The sequence below is a fragment of the Harmonia axyridis genome, chromosome 1 (assembly GCF_914767665.1).
Source record: "Harmonia axyridis chromosome 1, icHarAxyr1.1, whole genome shotgun sequence".
Classification (NCBI taxonomy): Eukaryota; Metazoa; Arthropoda; class Insecta; order Coleoptera; family Coccinellidae; genus Harmonia; species Harmonia axyridis.
The window spans coordinates 33,338,483-33,357,955 of NC_059501.1; the positions used below are offsets into that span (position 1 = coordinate 33,338,483).

General features: G+C 34.8%; 1 protein-coding gene across 2 annotated transcripts in view; it reads right to left on the reverse strand.

Moving 5' to 3' along the window:
• LOC123671347 overlaps positions 1-19,473 on the reverse strand; it is a 71,773-nt gene that overhangs the window by 46,049 nt on the left and 6,251 nt on the right. Inside the window, exon 2 of one of the 2 annotated variants that reach the window (XM_045605123.1) lies at positions 2,338-2,550. The exons of the other annotated variant lie outside the window; for it this stretch is intronic. Within the exon in view, the coding sequence (XP_045461079.1) occupies positions 2,338-2,550 (213 nt within the window). The remainder of the gene's footprint in view (positions 1-2,337; positions 2,551-19,473) is intronic. 2 annotated transcript variants of the gene reach the window in all.

The following is a 19,473-nucleotide window of genomic DNA, read 5'->3' on the forward strand; positions in this document are numbered from 1 at the left end:
ACGTTGTTGTTTTGCATTCTGATTCTTTCTCAGATATCTATTTGTGTAGGCAAGTGCGGTCCCAGAGGTCCCAATTATAATAATAATAATAGCTTTATTGTCCAACAGTTTAACAATAGGTCCCATAGCTTAACACTTAATATGCGTTTCAAGCAGACAAGGTACGAAATGGCCCCATCAAAAACTTGAAGCCTATAACGGTAACTAGGACCGCCCTTATGTGCAGGTTGTTTTTCTGTAGACCATGAGTCCTCTAGTATACTTTTTGTTATTGAAACGTTCAGAAATGGCAGAGCGCTATCTCTTTCAGTATCATTAATGAATTGAATGTTCAGGTATCTTATATTCGAATGGTTCATCGCAAACTGCTTCATGGTTGAATCGAAATACCTCATAAAAAGATTAAGTTTGGCTGGGTTATGTGGATGACACTTTTGTAATCAGGTCTCGCGGTGAGTAACACTCAAATTTCTTCTTGAACCATCTGAATACTATATAGACATTCAATTCATCATGAAATTGAAAGAACTGGAGCTATTTCGTTCCTATGCAATCTTAGTTATGAAAAACCAAGAAGGTAAACTAAGACTCGAGGTCTACGGAAACAAGAAAATATGTATACAAGGATTTTGATGACCATTCACTACAAAAACGAGAAATGATCAAGACACTTGCAGAGAAACCACATATGTATACATATAAGTGAAAATATCTCCAAAAAGAATCGAATCACTGAAGGCAAGGTTTAGCTAGAGAACAGGACTCTAGAACTAATTTTCAAGCTGAAACCTTGTTTTATGCCATCAGCAACCGACAAAATAGAAACAGTTCTTGAAACACATACCATGGAACCAATTTTCAAAAGCTGAAGAAAGTGTTAAGAAGTGCTAAAATTGAATTGATCCGCTTCGTAAGGCTGGTATAAAAAATCTTTTGATAAAAAAATGTTTATTTTGGTCTAAAAAAAAAGATTCGAACCGGAGCCTGGAACACGAATGCTGTAGCCAGAAATTAGCCATCAAGATATGAAAGCAATCGAAATACCAGTAGATTCCCAATTCTCAAATTCGGTAGAATTTATAGTTTTGAAATTATCGGGGAAGAATTTTAAATGCTCGTATTTACTGAACCCATAGTCTGATTCACATATCAGCGACATTCGAGAATCGGGTCTACCTGAAAACTTTGAGTTTTTATGTTTTTCAGTTCGAGAGTTATATTGTTGATCGGACAAGCAAATACTAATATGATTTCATGATGAGCGATAAATCATATTTTAATTAATTATCTACATCATCAGTAACAGAGTAAACTGTGAGATAAGGACAGCGGATAATGAATTAAGATTCAGTCAACGATAATAGCATCCGTTTTCAAGGTACCTTTTTTTTGGTTGACGTGATATTTCAGATATTAACCTTTTATTTCGAAGCCCACGAAGCTTACTATCGAATGTTAGATTATTATACTCACTGAGGTAAAGCTGAGGCTGAGGCGATGTCATTTGTTTTGGGTTATAGTTTATCTAGATTCGAAATGAACATTTGAGTGCCTATTTTACAAACACAAACTAAATTTCAACCTGGTCGGACCTGTTTTTTTCCATATTGTACTTTAATTTAAATTTTGAATTAAGTTTGAAATTTATACTTATATAAACACGTTTACGAAAGAATGTAGAGATGTATGTATACATACATATATCAGGGCCTAAACGAGGCGTCCTAGAGCGAAAATCACAAGTATAAGACATGCTTTTTCGCCGTTATAGTATAATTTATACCACGGCTAATTTAGAGATTGTACTACCAACATTCATAACATAAAAATATACTAAATTTTCATCTTTCTATAACAAAAAGCAAACAAAGCCATAAATCAAACTATATTTACGTGAAAATTTATCTGAGATGAAACTTCAACTATTGAAAGTCTAAATTGTGTTGAAAAGAGAAATTTTTTTCTGATAGAAGTTACTAACAAACGCGTGTAACCGTTATTATTTATAACACACAACCCTTTAATAGTTTCAAAATAGCCTGTGATAGGATATATGAAATGAATTAATCACTCGAATATCTGGCATAGTCTCTATGAAGGTTATTTGGAAGTGTTTTTTTTTTCGTGACATACACACGCGGATGTTAGTTAGGTTTCAACTTTGAACTTATAAAGCATTTATATGCATGAAAATACTCGTAAGTGATATGACAAAGGAGCTCTTATTTACATGTTGTCCTTGTTAGCCAAAATCTACAAAAATCAACGAATTACACTCCCAATCACCAGAGGAAATATGCAAAATTTTCGAATCCATGCTCTTCTCATGCCACTTACGAATATCTTCTAGGGTAGTGACGGACTTTGGACTTTCTCTCGGAGCCTCCAGTGTACCCACGGCCAGAGTTGGACTCTGGCCAGTTTTCGAGACTCTTTTTTGACAGCATCCCCGTAGGAAACCATCGCACGGACTTTCTAGTATCCCTCCGGACAGCCAACAAGTGAGGAAGAATTCGCAGGATGCTCCAGAAATGCACATAAGGTCCGTACCTGGTTTTATCAAAAATGTTTGTGTTAAAAAATTTTGAATTCAACTGATGAAACAAACAGGCTGTTTGCTGTATTTTTCAATATTTTTGTGGAATGGAAAAAAAAAAGTGTTATGAAGTTTTTCCCATGAATTTCTTTCCACTTGTTCATTAAGAAAGCACTCACACGCTCAAATGAAAACCGACATATATTTGGTTTTGATTGAGTTTTTATTTGCCTTTACAAAAGAATCGAATAAGAGTTCGTAACCCCCCTATATTTCATTGTTGCAATTAGAAGCAATCGGAACAGCTACGCTTGAACTTTTAGCTGATGCTGGGTACAGCAGGAGCCAGATAATACCTACATTTGAAATTTGTTTACTTTTTAGACGTGGTCTAGTTGGTTTGTTACCTGGCATTTCGCTTACAACTATGATAGTATTTTCAGAGGAGTACTTACTATATTACAATTCTACTAACTCATTCGGGCCATTCTAACGAAGTTGCACGCCAAGCATCAGGTGAAACACCGACTAGACTACAGCTAAAACTTCCATCCGTCTTAATAGTCTTCAACATTATCAAAGTAAGATATCTCAGACGTTCGATGTGTGTCCACATCTAGTTTTTATATAAAAGGCTTAATCGAAGTATACATCGATGCACGTCTACTCGAGACAACCGACCTACCATAAACCTTCAGACTACATTGATTTGGTTTCCCCAAGCACATGCAAATTGATCATTTTGATCAGTTAGAGATCAGTTGTGAGAGCAGATAAGCCAAGAGAGTTGGAGATGCACGTTAAATTGTGAACAGGCGGTGTACCATAACGAAAACAGAAAGTTATCAAGAAAAATCTAGGAGTATTTTCATAGCGAAAACATAATCATTTGTACAGAAAATTTAACTGTGCAAGTGATAAGAACTTTTTCCTTGGATTAATATATTAGGTGTCCGCCGTTTTGCAATAGATGGCTGTAGCGGTAAGTGGTAGTCGAAATAAAAAGATCGTAGATGTCAAACAATAAGCTTAGGTATTCGTAAAACTAACGCCATCGAAATATTAGTCGATTTGTGTCTATACCATAACGTAATTCCCCATTAAACATGTCAGCTTGCGAGCCAAATTCTCGTCATTTGCGGGAGGTTTCAATTGACTGCTTTAATATAATGAAATCTGCGGCTGGGGCTCATCGAATTATCTCAAATGCCTATAGTGGGGCCGTTATAAGTGAGATAACGTGCTGAGAGTGATTTCAACGGTTCAAGAACGGTGATTTTGACGTCGAAGACCAGCATGGCGGTGGGAGAGAGAAGGTTTTCGAAGATGCAGAATTGGAGGCATTACTTGAGCATGACTCGTGTCGAATGCAACAAGAATAGACAGGATCATTGGAATAAGCCGTTTCAATAAACCTGAAAGTAATGGGAATGATTTAGAAACAAGGAAATTGGGTGCCTTATGAGTTGAAGCCGAAAGATGTTGAACGGCGTTCAATTGCTTGTGAACAGCTACTTGCAAGTCAATGACGGAAGGGATTTCTGCATCGCATTGTGACAAGAGACGAAAAATGGGTTCATAACGTTAATCTCAGGAGCAGAAAATTATGGGGATATCCCGGCCATGCTTCCATGTCGACGGCAGAACCGAATAATCACGGTTCCAAGGTAATGCTGAGTATTTGGTGGGACCAGCTCGCGTAGTGTATTATGAGTTGTAAAAACCGACTGAAACAATCACAGGCGATCGTTACCGAACGCAATTAATGCGTTTGAGCCGAACATTGAAAGACAAACAGCCGCAGTACAACGAGAGACCTGAAAGCATGATAGTGGTCTACCCTATGTTGCGAAAGTGGTCAAGACATACTTCGAAACGTTGAAATATGAAGTCCTACCCTACCCGCCGTATTCTCCAGACGTTTCTCCCTCGGACTATCACTCGTTTCAATCAATAACACCCGGCCTGGCTAACCAGCGCTTCTGATCTTATGAAGATGTAAAAAACTGGATCAATTCGTGGTTGGCTTCAAAAAATGGCCAGTTTTTTCCACGCAGGATTCGTACCCTTCCCGAAAAATGGGAAAAGAAGTTGGGAACGGTGGACAATACTTTGAATCATAAATGTAGGATCAACCAGTTTTTTAAAATAAAGCCTCGAATTTCGGAAAAAAACGGCGGAAGCAGAGTTGTACGCCTATGTATTTGACAAGGCATGCTGTGTCTTCAGAATGGCTACTTAAGACTATTCTGAATAGATCTTTACCTATTAGGTTTGGAATGCCTAACTATGGTAGATCATAATAGACAGGGCCGCCGCCAGACATTTCGGCGCCCCAGCGAAATAAAATTTCGCCGCCCTGATTTGCCTAATTCATCTGAATTTTCTTTGAAGAAGCCTCTGTTATTCTTCTGAGGCACCTCTTCAATTTCACACAAATCGTATTTTTAACTTAAAATCACCTTCTAAAATTTATCAAAGGACGTTTTATCGATTTCATAAAAAAATGCCCTGCATTGTTTAAAAGTACGACGCTTTATAAATAAATCTTCAGTAAAGAGACGACATAGTTCCAAAGGTGCATGTTATCACCTATTTGTATTTTCATAACTATAGAAGAGAGCGCCTATTCGATTTCAACGAAATTAGCTCTTGGTAAAGCATAAAACATAAAAAGTATGTCTTGTTTTATTGACTGACTGCGCCCCTAAATTTTGCCGCCCCGGAAAAATGTCCGGTTTGCCGGTCCTGGCGGCGGCCCTCATAATAGAACATGGACCAGTTAGACAGAAAGTCGTTGTAGAGATACAAAAATTGGAAGAAAAGTATTATTAATAATCCCTGAAATGATTAGTTTCATTTCGAAGTGCAAGAAGTTGAAAAACTGAATGATAACATCTGACTATTCGCTGTTTTAAAAGATATGACAACTTCTGGTATGGAATTCCGTTCAAAATAACCGAAAAATTTATAGTTAAGGATAAGAATTCATTTTTCGTCTTGAAATAAAAAACATACCTAAACCACACTACCGAAAAGTTCTTCACATGACTTTAAACCCTTCAACATTATGATTTTTTCATTGAATTATTCGAAGGTGATAATCACGATTTACCCGATTTGAATTAATCACTCGGGGACTGAAATTGAGGTAAAAGTTTATAAAAAAAAAGAGGAAGGTACTAATGCAAAGCCAGCCCATTGCAAAGTTTTGTGATAATAGTGTCATTAGAATAAAAAAAAGTTCAAAAACAATGAGAAAAGCACAGACTTTAAGCTTGTGATTACACTTGGAAACCACCAAACAGGGGCATCCATTGGAGCATGAATAAACAAGCACTCGAAAGCTCCTGAACTCACATCAGTACATTCCTCATTTTTTCGACAGCCTTATTTTTCATGATTCTGATAACACTATTAGCAAAAAATTTAGCATGAGCCATGAAATTGTCAATCATTATACATGGTGAGTAAAACAAACATGTTTGTTTTTCCATTTTAGTGAACCCATGAGAAGAATAGAATCACTATTCGAAAGCTTGGTTAAATGACAAAAAAAAAGATCTAGTTTTATTCTTCCGTTCTGTACAGTCTAATTTCCCTTAAAAAACAAAACCCTAATATAAAGAAAGACTGTTAAAAAACAAAGATTATCAAAAAGATATATCGAATAGTGAAGGTTTTGGTACAATAATGACATAAATTTGAATTTATGTTAAAATGCCTCCATTTAGTAGACTCATTCAAATTTTAAAATCATTTATTGACCAGAGTCAACATCAATCGCAAGATAAAATTATTTTCGTAAAAACTTCTGAGTTTCAATGATATTGTTTGGACTTTTATGCCCATGTAATATCTGCGGAGTTGCAAAATAATCTCCAAAAAAAAATACTCTCTCCGAATAATCACAATTACAGATTCACTGACATAAATTAAATACATTTTTTCATTTTTACAAATTGCACAACTCTTTCCATAAATTTGATTCCTGCTCTTCTGTTTCGCCTCTTATTTATCTGATTCTAACCTGGTCTGAAATCTTCAATTTGAGCTTTGCAATACGCATATAGAATTAACATTGTCATTGTAAAACAATTGAAAACAGATTATTATTAAGGAGTAAAAGACCATTTATAATGGAAAACACAACAATTTTTATATTCTGTGGTTTATCATTTCGACTTTCAACGCAAAAAACACACCAGAAGATGAAATAATCACTGCGAAATATTAAAATGAATATGCAGCAGCGAGATTTATTCGTTCCGAAATAATAATAATAATAATGATAATAAATGTATTCGTAAAAATATTATACACTCTACAAACAAACAAAATTCCCACATAGGACTAGCCTATCCGTGGGGTGAACAACCAAATTAAAGTTTTTTTATCAATTTTATGAACAGTGGAATTTCAAAAATTCATAACTCCCAAACCATTTTGTGGAAGCACTCTAGACAAATTATTATTCGATGATATTAGGACCAATTTTCAAATTTTTATTGGACTTACCGAACGAGAGATATCGAAGAACAGAGAATTTCACATGTACGTATGCTCAACGCGTATCATCCATCTGAAAAAGGTGAATTATGAAACCATCTGCGATCCAGAATGATTGCCATTTCAAAATCGTATATAGAGCCATAGACAGACATGAAACCTTTTTCCTTCGGTAGACTCGGAAACAATAACAAATTCAATTGTATAGTTTTTTCATATTTTAATAGAAAGACTGTCCACGAACACAATAAAAATTATACGGATAATGAAAATAAAGCAACGGATGGCTAATAATAGAAATCAGCTACATAAAAAATAACTTCATATATTAAGAAAATGTATGTATTCTCATTAGAATAAATTAGAGAAAGCATGTCAAAACAAGGAATGATGAACAATAAAATGAATGTTTAATGTATTCCAATAAATTGATCTTGAACCAACAATCCTGGAAATTCGTTGATCTATAAATGGGAGGAAGAGCTTCATGAATTATGAAATGAATAACGATTTCCTGTTTGGAATGTATAAATTGAATGTAGAATTCAGCGAATGTTTATTGAGGAAGCTTATAATAGGAGAGTAGTCCGATATCCAATTCAAATGGTATTGTTCGATGTTCAGAGGGGGATCAGTCACAACAATGGAACAACAAATTGTATTCTGGCTTGCGTTTCATCAACAATCGACAGTTTTCACATAAATTATTCATTTTGTTACTATCAAGGAGAAAATTTCAGTTCCTGGCCGTAGGAGTTGATTTGAAATGCTAATTGTAAAGATAACAACATTATAACAATACATTTCTTTCAGAATTTGCAGAGCCATAGCAGAATTAGGTCACAAATGGGATATTCAAATATTCACCATCCAAAACGGTGAAAATGAAGATAAAAGTATGAAGTATTATAATTATTTCGTAATTAATTCAGGTTACAAGAAAAAAAAATTATGATTCATGTGATCCCATATTGAATATTGTTGAAAATATCAAATTCCGTCAAATTGTTCGGTTCGGAATCTTTTGCAGGATTTTTTTTATTTCCTTCAGACGCTTAACCTCAAACTCCTTGTATACTAATAGAAGTCTATTGGAGAATCTTAGTCTAGAAGTTCTTTTGTTTTTGTTAAAACAAGAAGAATCCCAATTCATGAACTACCTTGTGAAAGGTCGAATAGTGTGAGACTCTTACTCACTAAACCTAACCTCCTCTTTGGAATATTCGAGTCATAGACTCCTTTATCCCTATCTCAGAGAGGATAATTGACGAGTATTGGGATTACGTGTCACGTTTCGGGACTTTTAGAAATAATATCATAAAATCCCATCCTGAAATGTTGTAATAGTAATAGTAAATGCATTCCCAAAAACATTACAAAAAAAAAATTTGAGTTGAAGGAAAAATCTATAAAACACTTCCGTTCCGTTGTTGGAACCTTATATATTGAATCATCTGGTTACATGCTTCGGCGTATTCGCCATTATCAAACCGAAGATTCTGAAAAATTTTATACCCTTAAGTACAATATATCAGGTTGAGCAAAAAACTTTAAAAAAAGGTGAAGAACATAATTCTACAGTTCGATTAATTGCTCACTGAGACTCAAAATTTCAAGGTTCCATAGTGATATGGTAGAACATCAATTAAAATATATAAAAGTCACAAAGTGAAAAATAAAGATCAAAAGATACAAACGGTCAAAAAGGCAAACAAAGGTCGTTATATGTTACCTAAATAATTTTTGACTCCGTTTATTTTTTTCACATTGTGAGTGACATCTAGGAGGGAGATAAGTCTTATATTTATTCGACCTAATAGTACTTTTTATCGATTATCGACACATTGTGTTATGACAATGATTTTGTTCATTCTGTGATAACATTTACTTCGATATATTTTTAGCGGATTCGAATTCTTGAATTGTTATAAGGATTTCTGTTTGTGCTGGATTTGTTATTTCAGACACAGATATAGTATTTATCTTATTTTATGTTGATTTTGAAAGATAATGGACCCCAATCTTGTGTGACCTAAAAACAGTCACACATTCAAGTGTCCTTCTTCATAGTTGTTTTCGATGGAAATTGATGGCATGGTGGCTATGTTGGAATATCGTGATATTGATGGAGATCTGTCCCAGTTTTAATGGCATTCAAACATGGATTGAAGGAAGAAAAGTTCTAGATGATTTCAACAGCAAAATATTATTCATGACAATTCCATCTTTTTTCAATTGTGAAATGCTCATTATTTTTTAAACCACCGGAAATATATTTATATACTCAAAGAATATAGACCAAACTATCTATAATATGTAACATTTCTAAAGTATATCAATCATCCGAACGTCGATTTATTCGTATATGATTGTGTTAGAGTATTGATTATGAGTAATAAGATAATGAGAACCTAGAACAACAGGATATGTAGTGTGAATATTAATATGATAATTTATGGATATTATTGAACAGATAAGAAGCTAGATCTAACTTTAAGTTATATAATATGGAAAATTCGTTCAACTCTAAAGGTTCTTTTTCCTTTGCTTTTGGTAATTTGCCGTTGGACCATGACTTCTTGTATTGGATTTCAATTCAAGGAGTTCAGTTTGAAAGCAATGGGACTGAAATATACACATATAACTCATTATATCGAAAAGCTGAGAAATACATAGTAATAAATGGTTTCTCTACAGAGCCCTCAGATGCCAAAATTTTTTTTTCTGGTGAACTACAAAACATATCTATTTAATACTTCAATAAAATTGGATGAATAGGTAGTTACTATCGCCTATAATGAATTTACTCTGTATTGAGCCAGATAAATTAGACAAAGCAGGGCGGCGAAATTTTATTTTGCCGAGACGCCAAAATATATGGCGGCGGCCCTGCTAAAAATATTGAGTTGAAAATGGATGTTCCTCATTTCGATTTCTGTGAAGGAATACCTTATACCTTTCACCTTTCTTTATTGAAAGAAAAAGTTATATGTTCACTTATGCGATATACGCTATTTAAAATTTTACTTGATAACATTTTCCTGGATATGGCGATATGATGTGCTGCAATAGTTGGATATTGTGAACATTATTAGCCAAAAAACCTAGAGTCTATTTACCACTGACTGAATTCAAACTTGGTCTAGTCAGGGCCGGCGTTAGGGGTAAAACAGTGAAGCGACCGTTTTAGGCGCCTCTATTTGAGGGGCGACAACTCGGCCCAGTTTGCTGGCCGCCTTTTCATATTTCATCATTGGTTCTTAAAAACACCATAAAGGTTGTTCCCTGCAATACAAATCTCCAAACCGCCTCTACTAAGTCACTTGTATAATAAACAACACATGGCAGCTCAACTCCACGGATCATAAGTTAATAGGATTCTTTTTAGGAAGAATCGCCACTATTAGTAGTGGCGACGATAACTCACTTTTCTTTTGATATTTCTGCAGAAAAAGAAGAAAACATTTTTCATTTTCGTTCCTGCAAATATTTGGCATATTTGGTATATGCCATAATATCAACAGATTTCGCAGAAAATTGGAGGCTCAAATTTTTTCGCAATTTTTTATGAACAAATATGTACCTAATACAAAACATACAAATTTCTTTAAAAAATGGTCCGGTAAGGGATTAAGACATATATAACATTGACAATGATAAACATTTGTCGAAGGTACAATTCACATATTAACATTGCACATCCATCATTTTAACAGTGATAGTTAGATCATGATAATTACATCAGTTGAAATTTTGATTTAGATGTATGATTGTTCGATGTCATATACACTGTGTTCGTAAAGTAAGGAATAAATTCATTGTTAGCTAAACAGACCATTCAAAGAAATAATCCTGAAACACGTCGATTTTTTATTTCAATTTAGGTACCGTATTTTAATATAATAATCTAATATACAGGGTGAATTACCTTCGAGTTATGAAGTCACCGTAATTTTTTCAAATGGAACACCCCCATTTTGTCTCAATTTTCCGGTTACTTCAGCTGGGATGATTCCAAAAATGTATCACAATAGTTTTGTGTGTGCTCATAAAGTAACGCGGAACATTCTTTATTAGTTAAATTAACAATATTATCGAAAATACTTAATGCCTAGCGGCAATTGGTTTGAATGTAACACTTTGTAGTTTGTTACATTTTTAGATTAATAAAAATGAACTGTTTCCAAACATATTCGGTACTTGTGGTCTAGCAGACAGAATATGAAAAAAATTATTTTTTATCAATTTAAAAAAAAACACAGTCGTCTAGTTTTTTGTGAAATGTCATTATTTGTTTAGTAATTTATTGGTGTCGAATGACAGTTTAATACTAGAATATTTTTGGTATTCGTGAATTGCTAAGACTTGATTTATTATTTTTGTCCACCCTGTACCAATTGGAATCAAACTGTGATACATTTTTGGAATCAGCTCAGCTAGAGTAATCGGAAAATTGAGACAAAATGGGGGTGTTCCATTTAAAAAAATTACGGTAACGTCATAACTCGAAAGTAATTCACCCTGTATATGAGGCGTGTATTTAAAGTAAGGTCTCCATTTATTTTTTTCACATTAAATAACATTTATTTACTAAGTTTTGTACATTGCTGTAAAGCTTGAAATCTAAGCTAGTTTTCTACGTAATCGCCATTCACTTCGATGAGCTTCCTCATTCGTACGACAAACTTTTGTATCCCCTCCTCGAACCACGATCCCGCCGCCTCGCGCAAGAACGAAATGACCGCTTCATGAACTTCTTCATCGTTTGCAAATTGAATGAATAGAGTCGCTACTGCACACATCTTGGAGTTTTTCGGCCAACTCATTGAGAGTCAACCTGCGATCTTTCAGCACAAGCGCCTCAACTTTCCGCACTGTTTCGTCCGAGTGTGACGGCCTGCCGCTGCGCTCCTAGTCGTGAACGTTTAGTCGGCCAGCAGAAAATTCTCTACACCATTTTCGAACGTTTCTCACCATACACTTCTTCCAATTGACGATGAAGTTTTTTGAGCGCAAAAACTTAATGATTGAACGTAACTCGCACCTGGCGGGAGGGGCAACCGGCAATTCCTTTGCAAATGGCTGCTACGTCAAGACTGAGTGTCCTAATGAGCTCCACCAGGTGTCGATTGGTGGAGGGGGGGGGCTAACGTATACAACAGTGTTGCCGGATTTCATCTAGCGCTACTTGCGGCGATACAATGACCTTGGAGACCTTACTTTAAATACACGCTTCGTATTAGATTTATATTTTAGAAAACGGTAAATCAAAATAAAAAATCGACGTGTTTCAGGATTATTTCTTAGAATGGTCTGTCTAGCTAAAAATGAATTTGTTCCATACTGTACGAACACAGTGTATAGAAATAACATCTTATTATTATGTCATATCGAAATTTATGCGTTAGTATCTTGCCTTCATCTGATCTCAAGCGACGTGCAGCTAGATTCATCATGATGTCCATCCAATTTCCGGTGTTACTTAGGATTTGTAATTCTCTTTTATATATACCTTGTATCATTATTAGATGATTTATGCCGATTAAATGTATCACAAATCAATGTTATTGTTGGACGTGAATGAACATGCATTTCGTGATTAAGTATCAATTCTTTTGGTAAGTTGAATAATACCTTATCTTCCAGTGTGGATTCTTAGGTAGCATATATCAAACCCTGCGCTCAATAATCAATTTTATGAGATTTAGGAATCCATGTCCACCTTGAGCTCCACTGATACTCAAGTACCTACTGTTAGCCAGGAATTTAATCTCAAAAATTTATTGAGGATCATTATGCTGAAATATTGAAAGAAAATTATCTTCAAAATCTGCGATATATCAACAAGTATTCGACACATTATGTTGCAATTTTCTCACAACAGATATATGACACGAAAAAAATTGGTCGATCAAGCAGACTCATTGCCCGGATACAGGAGGTCAGCTAATTACGTAATGTAAAAAAAGACCGACTCTCAAAATCAATAACCTACCTCGGATTGGCACTATTTTTATTATGTTAAGACCCATGTGCGAAATAGGATCACGAATAGGATAAGATGGAATGTCAGATCTACAGGTTATTATCATTTTTAATATTATTTCACTGAATCGGGGTCGTTACAGCTGTGTTAGCCTGCCGGGAACTGGCGATCAAGTTGATCTTTTGTTCTTAACCCTACCTATTCATACAAACTCAGGGAGGCCGTCGATGCTATTAATGAAACCGACAATATCCTTAGGAGCCTTGGCTACTACTTCGTGAGTATCCAGAACTGACTTCTCCATAAGAGTGGTTCTTAAGCCTGTCAGCTTCGGGCATTTGCACACTATGTGTTCAGCTACAGCACATCTCATCTACTGACTTATCCATGCGGTACAAAAGTATTTGCAGCGACAGTGTCCTGTCAGCAGTCTTCCCATTACCCGAAGCTCAGCTCGTGGTAGCTTTAGGAGCTTTCTGATAAAGGTCGGTGACAGCACCACAAATTTCTTTGCCTGAGCAAGACCCGGAGACCAAGAACACCCTTGGGCGCAAGTGTCGTCAGCTAGTGTCTCGGTTTGAAGGATAGAGGGCTCACTTCCCAGGGATCTAGAGATCCTAGTTTTAGACCCATATACCCCAATATCTGTACCTTTTTCTGATTTTGATCTATCGGTATATCATATGGAGAACTTTTTGTCCAAGCGATTTACTAACTTTATTGCACTGAGACGTTCTTCAATTACCGTTTCAAAGGGTGCTTCGAAATTGAAAATAGTTGACATCACATCTGAGGGTTTTGCCAGGAGTTTTGAGTCTAATTGATTCGGTATCCCCATGGACACATGGGAATATCCAGTTTCCTGGACGGAGATTCCCATTACGGGAAAATCTTACATGTTACCACGGAGAATATAAGATCACTCAATACCAGAGGTGATGTAACACTAAAAGGACATTAACAAATAACCTTGATATATGTGTAGGATCCAGTTATTGTTCCCTGTAAATAATTGAGATGGCCAACAGGATGCTTGGAGACCTATTAGTTTCAAGTGTCGAGAGCATGACAGTTTCAATGAATTTACAGGGAACGAATTGTTATTGTACATATAATGTAAAAAGGATGTGTAATTCTTCGGGGTGTCGAAGATGTGTCATGTCGGTTGTAAAACTTAAGAGATTTACTGGGGTTGGGAAAGTTCGAGAACAAGACGGTTGTACCAGATGTGTTACATCTGTGTATCAGGTTCTAGCCCTTCGAGAATATTCGATTTCCAGGAATCCGCGAAGATCTTTGTGGGCGGTACGGCAAAATTCTTATTGGACTAGAGAATAGTACTTTCCCTAAGGGTGTGGTCAAGCCGAAAGAAGGGAGGTCGATATTCGAGACAGGGTAAGTTCTAATCGGGCAGAGAGCACAGTTCAAATTAAGCCGAAGACGGGTAGAGTTCAACTTGAGCCGAATACGAGTCAAGTTAGGTCGGTCAACTTAAGACGTAAGACGAAAAGACGGTTCGTGGACTAAATTAAGACGAGTTAGAGACGAGACGACCGGAAACTTGAAGTACGACGAAGACGTGATAATCGAAGACGTTTCGAGTAATTAAATTAAACTAGAGTTAAGAACGAAATTCAATACCGTAGTGAGAAACTTGTAAGTAAGACGTAATTAAGATCTTCTCAATACTAAGTTTGTACTGTATAAGTGTGGCTTTGTGAATAGATGTAAATAATTAAAAAAGGTTTAATTATTACAAATCCAACAAAGTCGCGGAGAAAAGACGAAAGACCAGGTAATCGAATCATACCTCTAGTCTAGACGATCGATTAACCAAGCCTACATATGTGCCCTACAAGAGTGCAAGACACTAAGAAAAATGGTACCAAAAATGGTAGAGCAGAAAGTGTATAATGATCATTTGATATGCTATAAACTATTCCAATTACTCTATAGAGGAGACTTACTGCAGAAAAAATAAAGGAAGGCGTTGCGATATCGATCCTATGACGATAGAATAGGACATCCTTGAATGCAATTATGTATTGTCAAGAATTTAAACTTTGTACTAATTTGAATATGAGAGGAAAAGAGCTGAACATACTCATATTATCAGTCTATGCACCTGAGAATAGTAAAAGCTAGCATGAGTATTTAATTCGAGTGCTACTCAAAGATTAACAAATAATTATTGCATTTAGCGATTTTAATGCCCATGTTATTAATAAGATAATTTCAGGAAATACACTGAAAAAAAATTTAGAATAGGAAGGGAAATAACCATAATATTTCCAATGGAGTTCCTATAGTAAAATTTGAATTAAATATACTATGGATATCTCTAATACCGAGAGAAAACATTCCTGAAATTCTCTCCATATGTTGAAATCGTGCAATAGCAATAAATTGAGTAATTCATCTCGATCGCCAGCGAAAATCCGAATTGTTCAATTGAGCGGTATACGCTTTTTCATAGTTTCCTCATAGAAGTAATGATTTAATTTCTAATTACACTAGCCGATATGACTCTTTAATTCAATTTCTCATTTTTATATTCCACGCTCACCGATGCTCATCGTGAATTCTCCTCTTCTGGCGGTGTTAATTGTAACAAACTTAATGATGGCTTAATCGATTCAAATGCGATAAGCTGTCGGTTTAGAAAACATTGTTGCAGACGATATGTGGAAATAGACTTGAAAAATAGATCGATTGAGAACTGATAGAGAAAATAGTATGATTGTATAATCAGCTCTGCGCTAACGAATAAAAGAGGTCTCTGATAATAAACGTGGGTATAACCCAATTCTTCAGTGGCGGATCAACCGGTTTGCTTAGTACGCAGAAGCGTAGGACCCCGAGATCCACAGAGGCTCCGGATCTATTGTACTTTCCTTCACAATGAAAATTTGTCCTGCAAGTGGAAATGAAAAATAATAGAAAAAAAATTTGTACATTGCCACAATCGGACGAAAGGCAACCAGACCCAGAGCAAAAATTCAACTTTCAGTAAAAAACCGCATCAAATCAAAATAGTTCGTCTTCTGCATGTTGTCCCCATTTATTTTTATCTGTTTGCAATAAATTCCTGTGGTAATATAGTTGTTGGTATCAATTTGAAATCTATGTACATGCCACCGTCAATCTTTTGTGGAAGGAGGGATGCGAAATACACTTGTTTCGTATTTCTTAGTTTTAAATATTTATCTTATTTATTTTAGCTGAATAGTGTTGTCATCGTTGATGTAAATGAGCAATTTCTTTTCAACTTTGGACTTCTGATTTGAGGTTGTAACGTTGTAATTGCCCATGAGACCCTAGGATTGATTTCTAGAGGTGGTTTGGCTTATTTGGCAACAAAACTCCTACCCAGGTCTTTTACAAATTCAATAAAATTAAAATATACAAAGATCGATCCTTTTCACTCTAAACAAATAATATTGAAAGAAAACTTTACTTAAATCAGTTTTTAATGAATTACTGACCTATTAGGATGGAACCTCTTCTGTATATTATTTTCAGCCTTCTAAACACCAGATCTTAGCAGGAAGCTATGGTACTCAAATTCCCATTCAGCGAAGTTGATGTAATAACGCCAGGTATTACTCAGGTATTCTCTCAGTTTCAGGGACTAAAGTGGTTTAAGGTACGTACTATTCCAACTTCTATATCTCAAGGCAGTTCTTCTTTACGATATTTCAATCTCAAGAGAGGTTGCACTTCTTGATATTTTCAATCCCAAGAGAGGTGCGAGAATCCCGACACAATTCTCGCCGATAAATTAAATTCTAAATCTCAAACTAAACTAGTAATGGCTGAAATCTGAAACAAGGTACGTATCTTTCCTGAAGATAATTATTGAGAATCTTTCAGAAAATTCTCTCTGTTTATTTGTCTAGATTGCGCCTCAGTTGGCGCTTCATCGGCGACCAACCACATACGACGAATCGACAAACCACCGCGTCTTTGAAAATTCCAGTAACGTAACATGAATTGAAGAGTGCAAAATCGTTGCAAGTGATCATTTTCTTTCTGAACAATAAAAGCTAATCTTTATTGCTTCAGTTTAACGTTTTTGAAATCCGATTCTTCCGTATTGTTTTAAATTCCAGGATTTTCCGATATTTCAAAAATAATTGTTCATTTTTCAATCAAGGAATTGTTTGCTAAGAGGGGAGAAAATTTCGTCTTTCACGTATTCATTTCTAGTTTCTACTAGATAGTTACTATTGTAAAGAATCAAATGTTTGGAGCCAAGGTTTGGAGGGTCTTTAGCGTTATATTTCAATATTCTGACTATTTTATAATGTCTAGATCTCTACGAGAAATTAATTTTTGGCCGAATTTTCACGAACTTTATTTGAATAATAAATTGAAAACTAAACGAATAATTTCAGTTCAAATATATGGATATTTGCGTTTGAATGTAGTAATATGGATAGTTTCGTTTATATATTGATGATACCAACGGTCCCAATTTCTTTTAAATTTTGGGCATCCCCAATAGAATGCTTTACTATAGGTTGTAAATGGCCTATTCATTCGTCCCATTCTTGTAGTGTATCAGTTAATTAAATTTCGTATATTGTTAGCAAATCGTTTCAGATTTTGATGGTGAAATATTTTTAATATTTCCAATAACGAGTTGCGAAGCAGAGTGTTCATTTTCTAAGTTATCTATAATGAAAAATAAAGATAGAGCAGTTATGAAGGAAAAAAGACGTCAGTTCTAAGGAAAACTTTCGATTGGAAGTGATACTTATGTATAACGAAGAGTTTGGATTATGATGCTGCCATAAGAGAATTTGCAGAGATGAAAATAAAAAGTTTACTTGGATATTTTTTCGGCAATTCATGAAATATTCCTTTTTTATTCTTCAATTATTTTTCATACTCATGTTCATTTGTTTTTTGTAGAAAGAAATATTGATTAGTATTTTGTACCTGATTTACTCCTGTGAATTATGTTTCTTATACTACAATTCAAGACAGGGAATAGTAGAAATTGAATTATGAAAACTGTATTTTTGATGAAAAAAATAGTTTTAGGATTGAGCCGCAATATACACTTAACACATCAAAAAATTCTTGGGATGATATACTTCTGTATAGTTGTCATTCTGTCTTCGGTATCATTTTTCGGTACTATTTTCAAAGAGGAGCTTCACTGATTTAGAGTATAGCAAACATTTTCTACCTCTGAGCGAAATAAGCAAGTCAAAGGAAGTTCTAGCTCTTCTATCATGCAACCATCAAAATGATATAGAAATTTTACTTTAAGCTACCCGGATATTTTCACACTGCATGGATATTCAGTAGTGATATCCCGAGTGGTTGCAAATACTCGAATATTTATATGTATATAGTTCGTTGATTTTTATCATCTGCGTTAATATGATAGGTTGAAATTTTTCGAGGATAATAGTCAGCACTACAAATCCAATAAAATAAATGCAGTTTTTGACACTGAAACAAGGCAATTGAGTTATCTCTTGAATAAAACATTCCAAGATTTCACTGCCGGTAGTGAACTTTTTGTAATTTACTCCGTCATCGGTCAGCAGACTTAGTTGAGTCTCGTCTTCTTTGCCAGATCTTTCTCATTTAAGTTATTTATTTCTTCTCTCTTGAGTAGAAATAATTTTAATACTTTCATATTTCGACATATCTTATATTTTTCAACTGTAATTTGATCTATTAACAGTCATAACTAGCAAAACCAATAATTTGATATATTAATGCATTATACAACTTGAATAGTTTTGTTTTCATTAATCATCATATGTGGAATATAAAAATCTATTTTTATAGATTTAGTTTAAATAACATGTATTTTAAGGATGGAATTCTTTCTATGTTCATTTATATATTTTCTATATTTATCCGATTATTAAATGTCACTGTACAATTTATACCATTATCCTATAATGGGTAGGATTTTCTTTAACATTTTCATCTGCCAACGACCTTACTATCATAACTCTCAATTTGCAGATCGACAATCTTCCACGCTGCGATGATTATAAGGTGGAATCTACGCTACCAGTTGGATCAAACATGGATCGAGCTCTCGCCAAACACGTGTGAGTATATCAAAACCATTCTTTGTTTTTTGAAATTACCCACTTCATAAAGACACAAGATCTGAAGATATGAACGTGTTTCAATTTCCATCAGAAATTCCATCATTTGATCACAAGTCTTCAATTCGGTGTTCGATTCAATCGTATCGTAAATAGCGCTTTCAGATTTTCGTTATATGGTGATATCTAGAATTCTGATCGTCAGATTTTCAGGACGTGCCTTTTGCATATTATGTTCCAAATTATTACCTTGTTAGATATCGAAGATTCTTGACGCAATTTTCAGTTTTGCCCTTGCCCTGTTTTCAAGTCCTGATTCATGGAATAATATTTGTTCATGTTCATTTCATTTTAATATT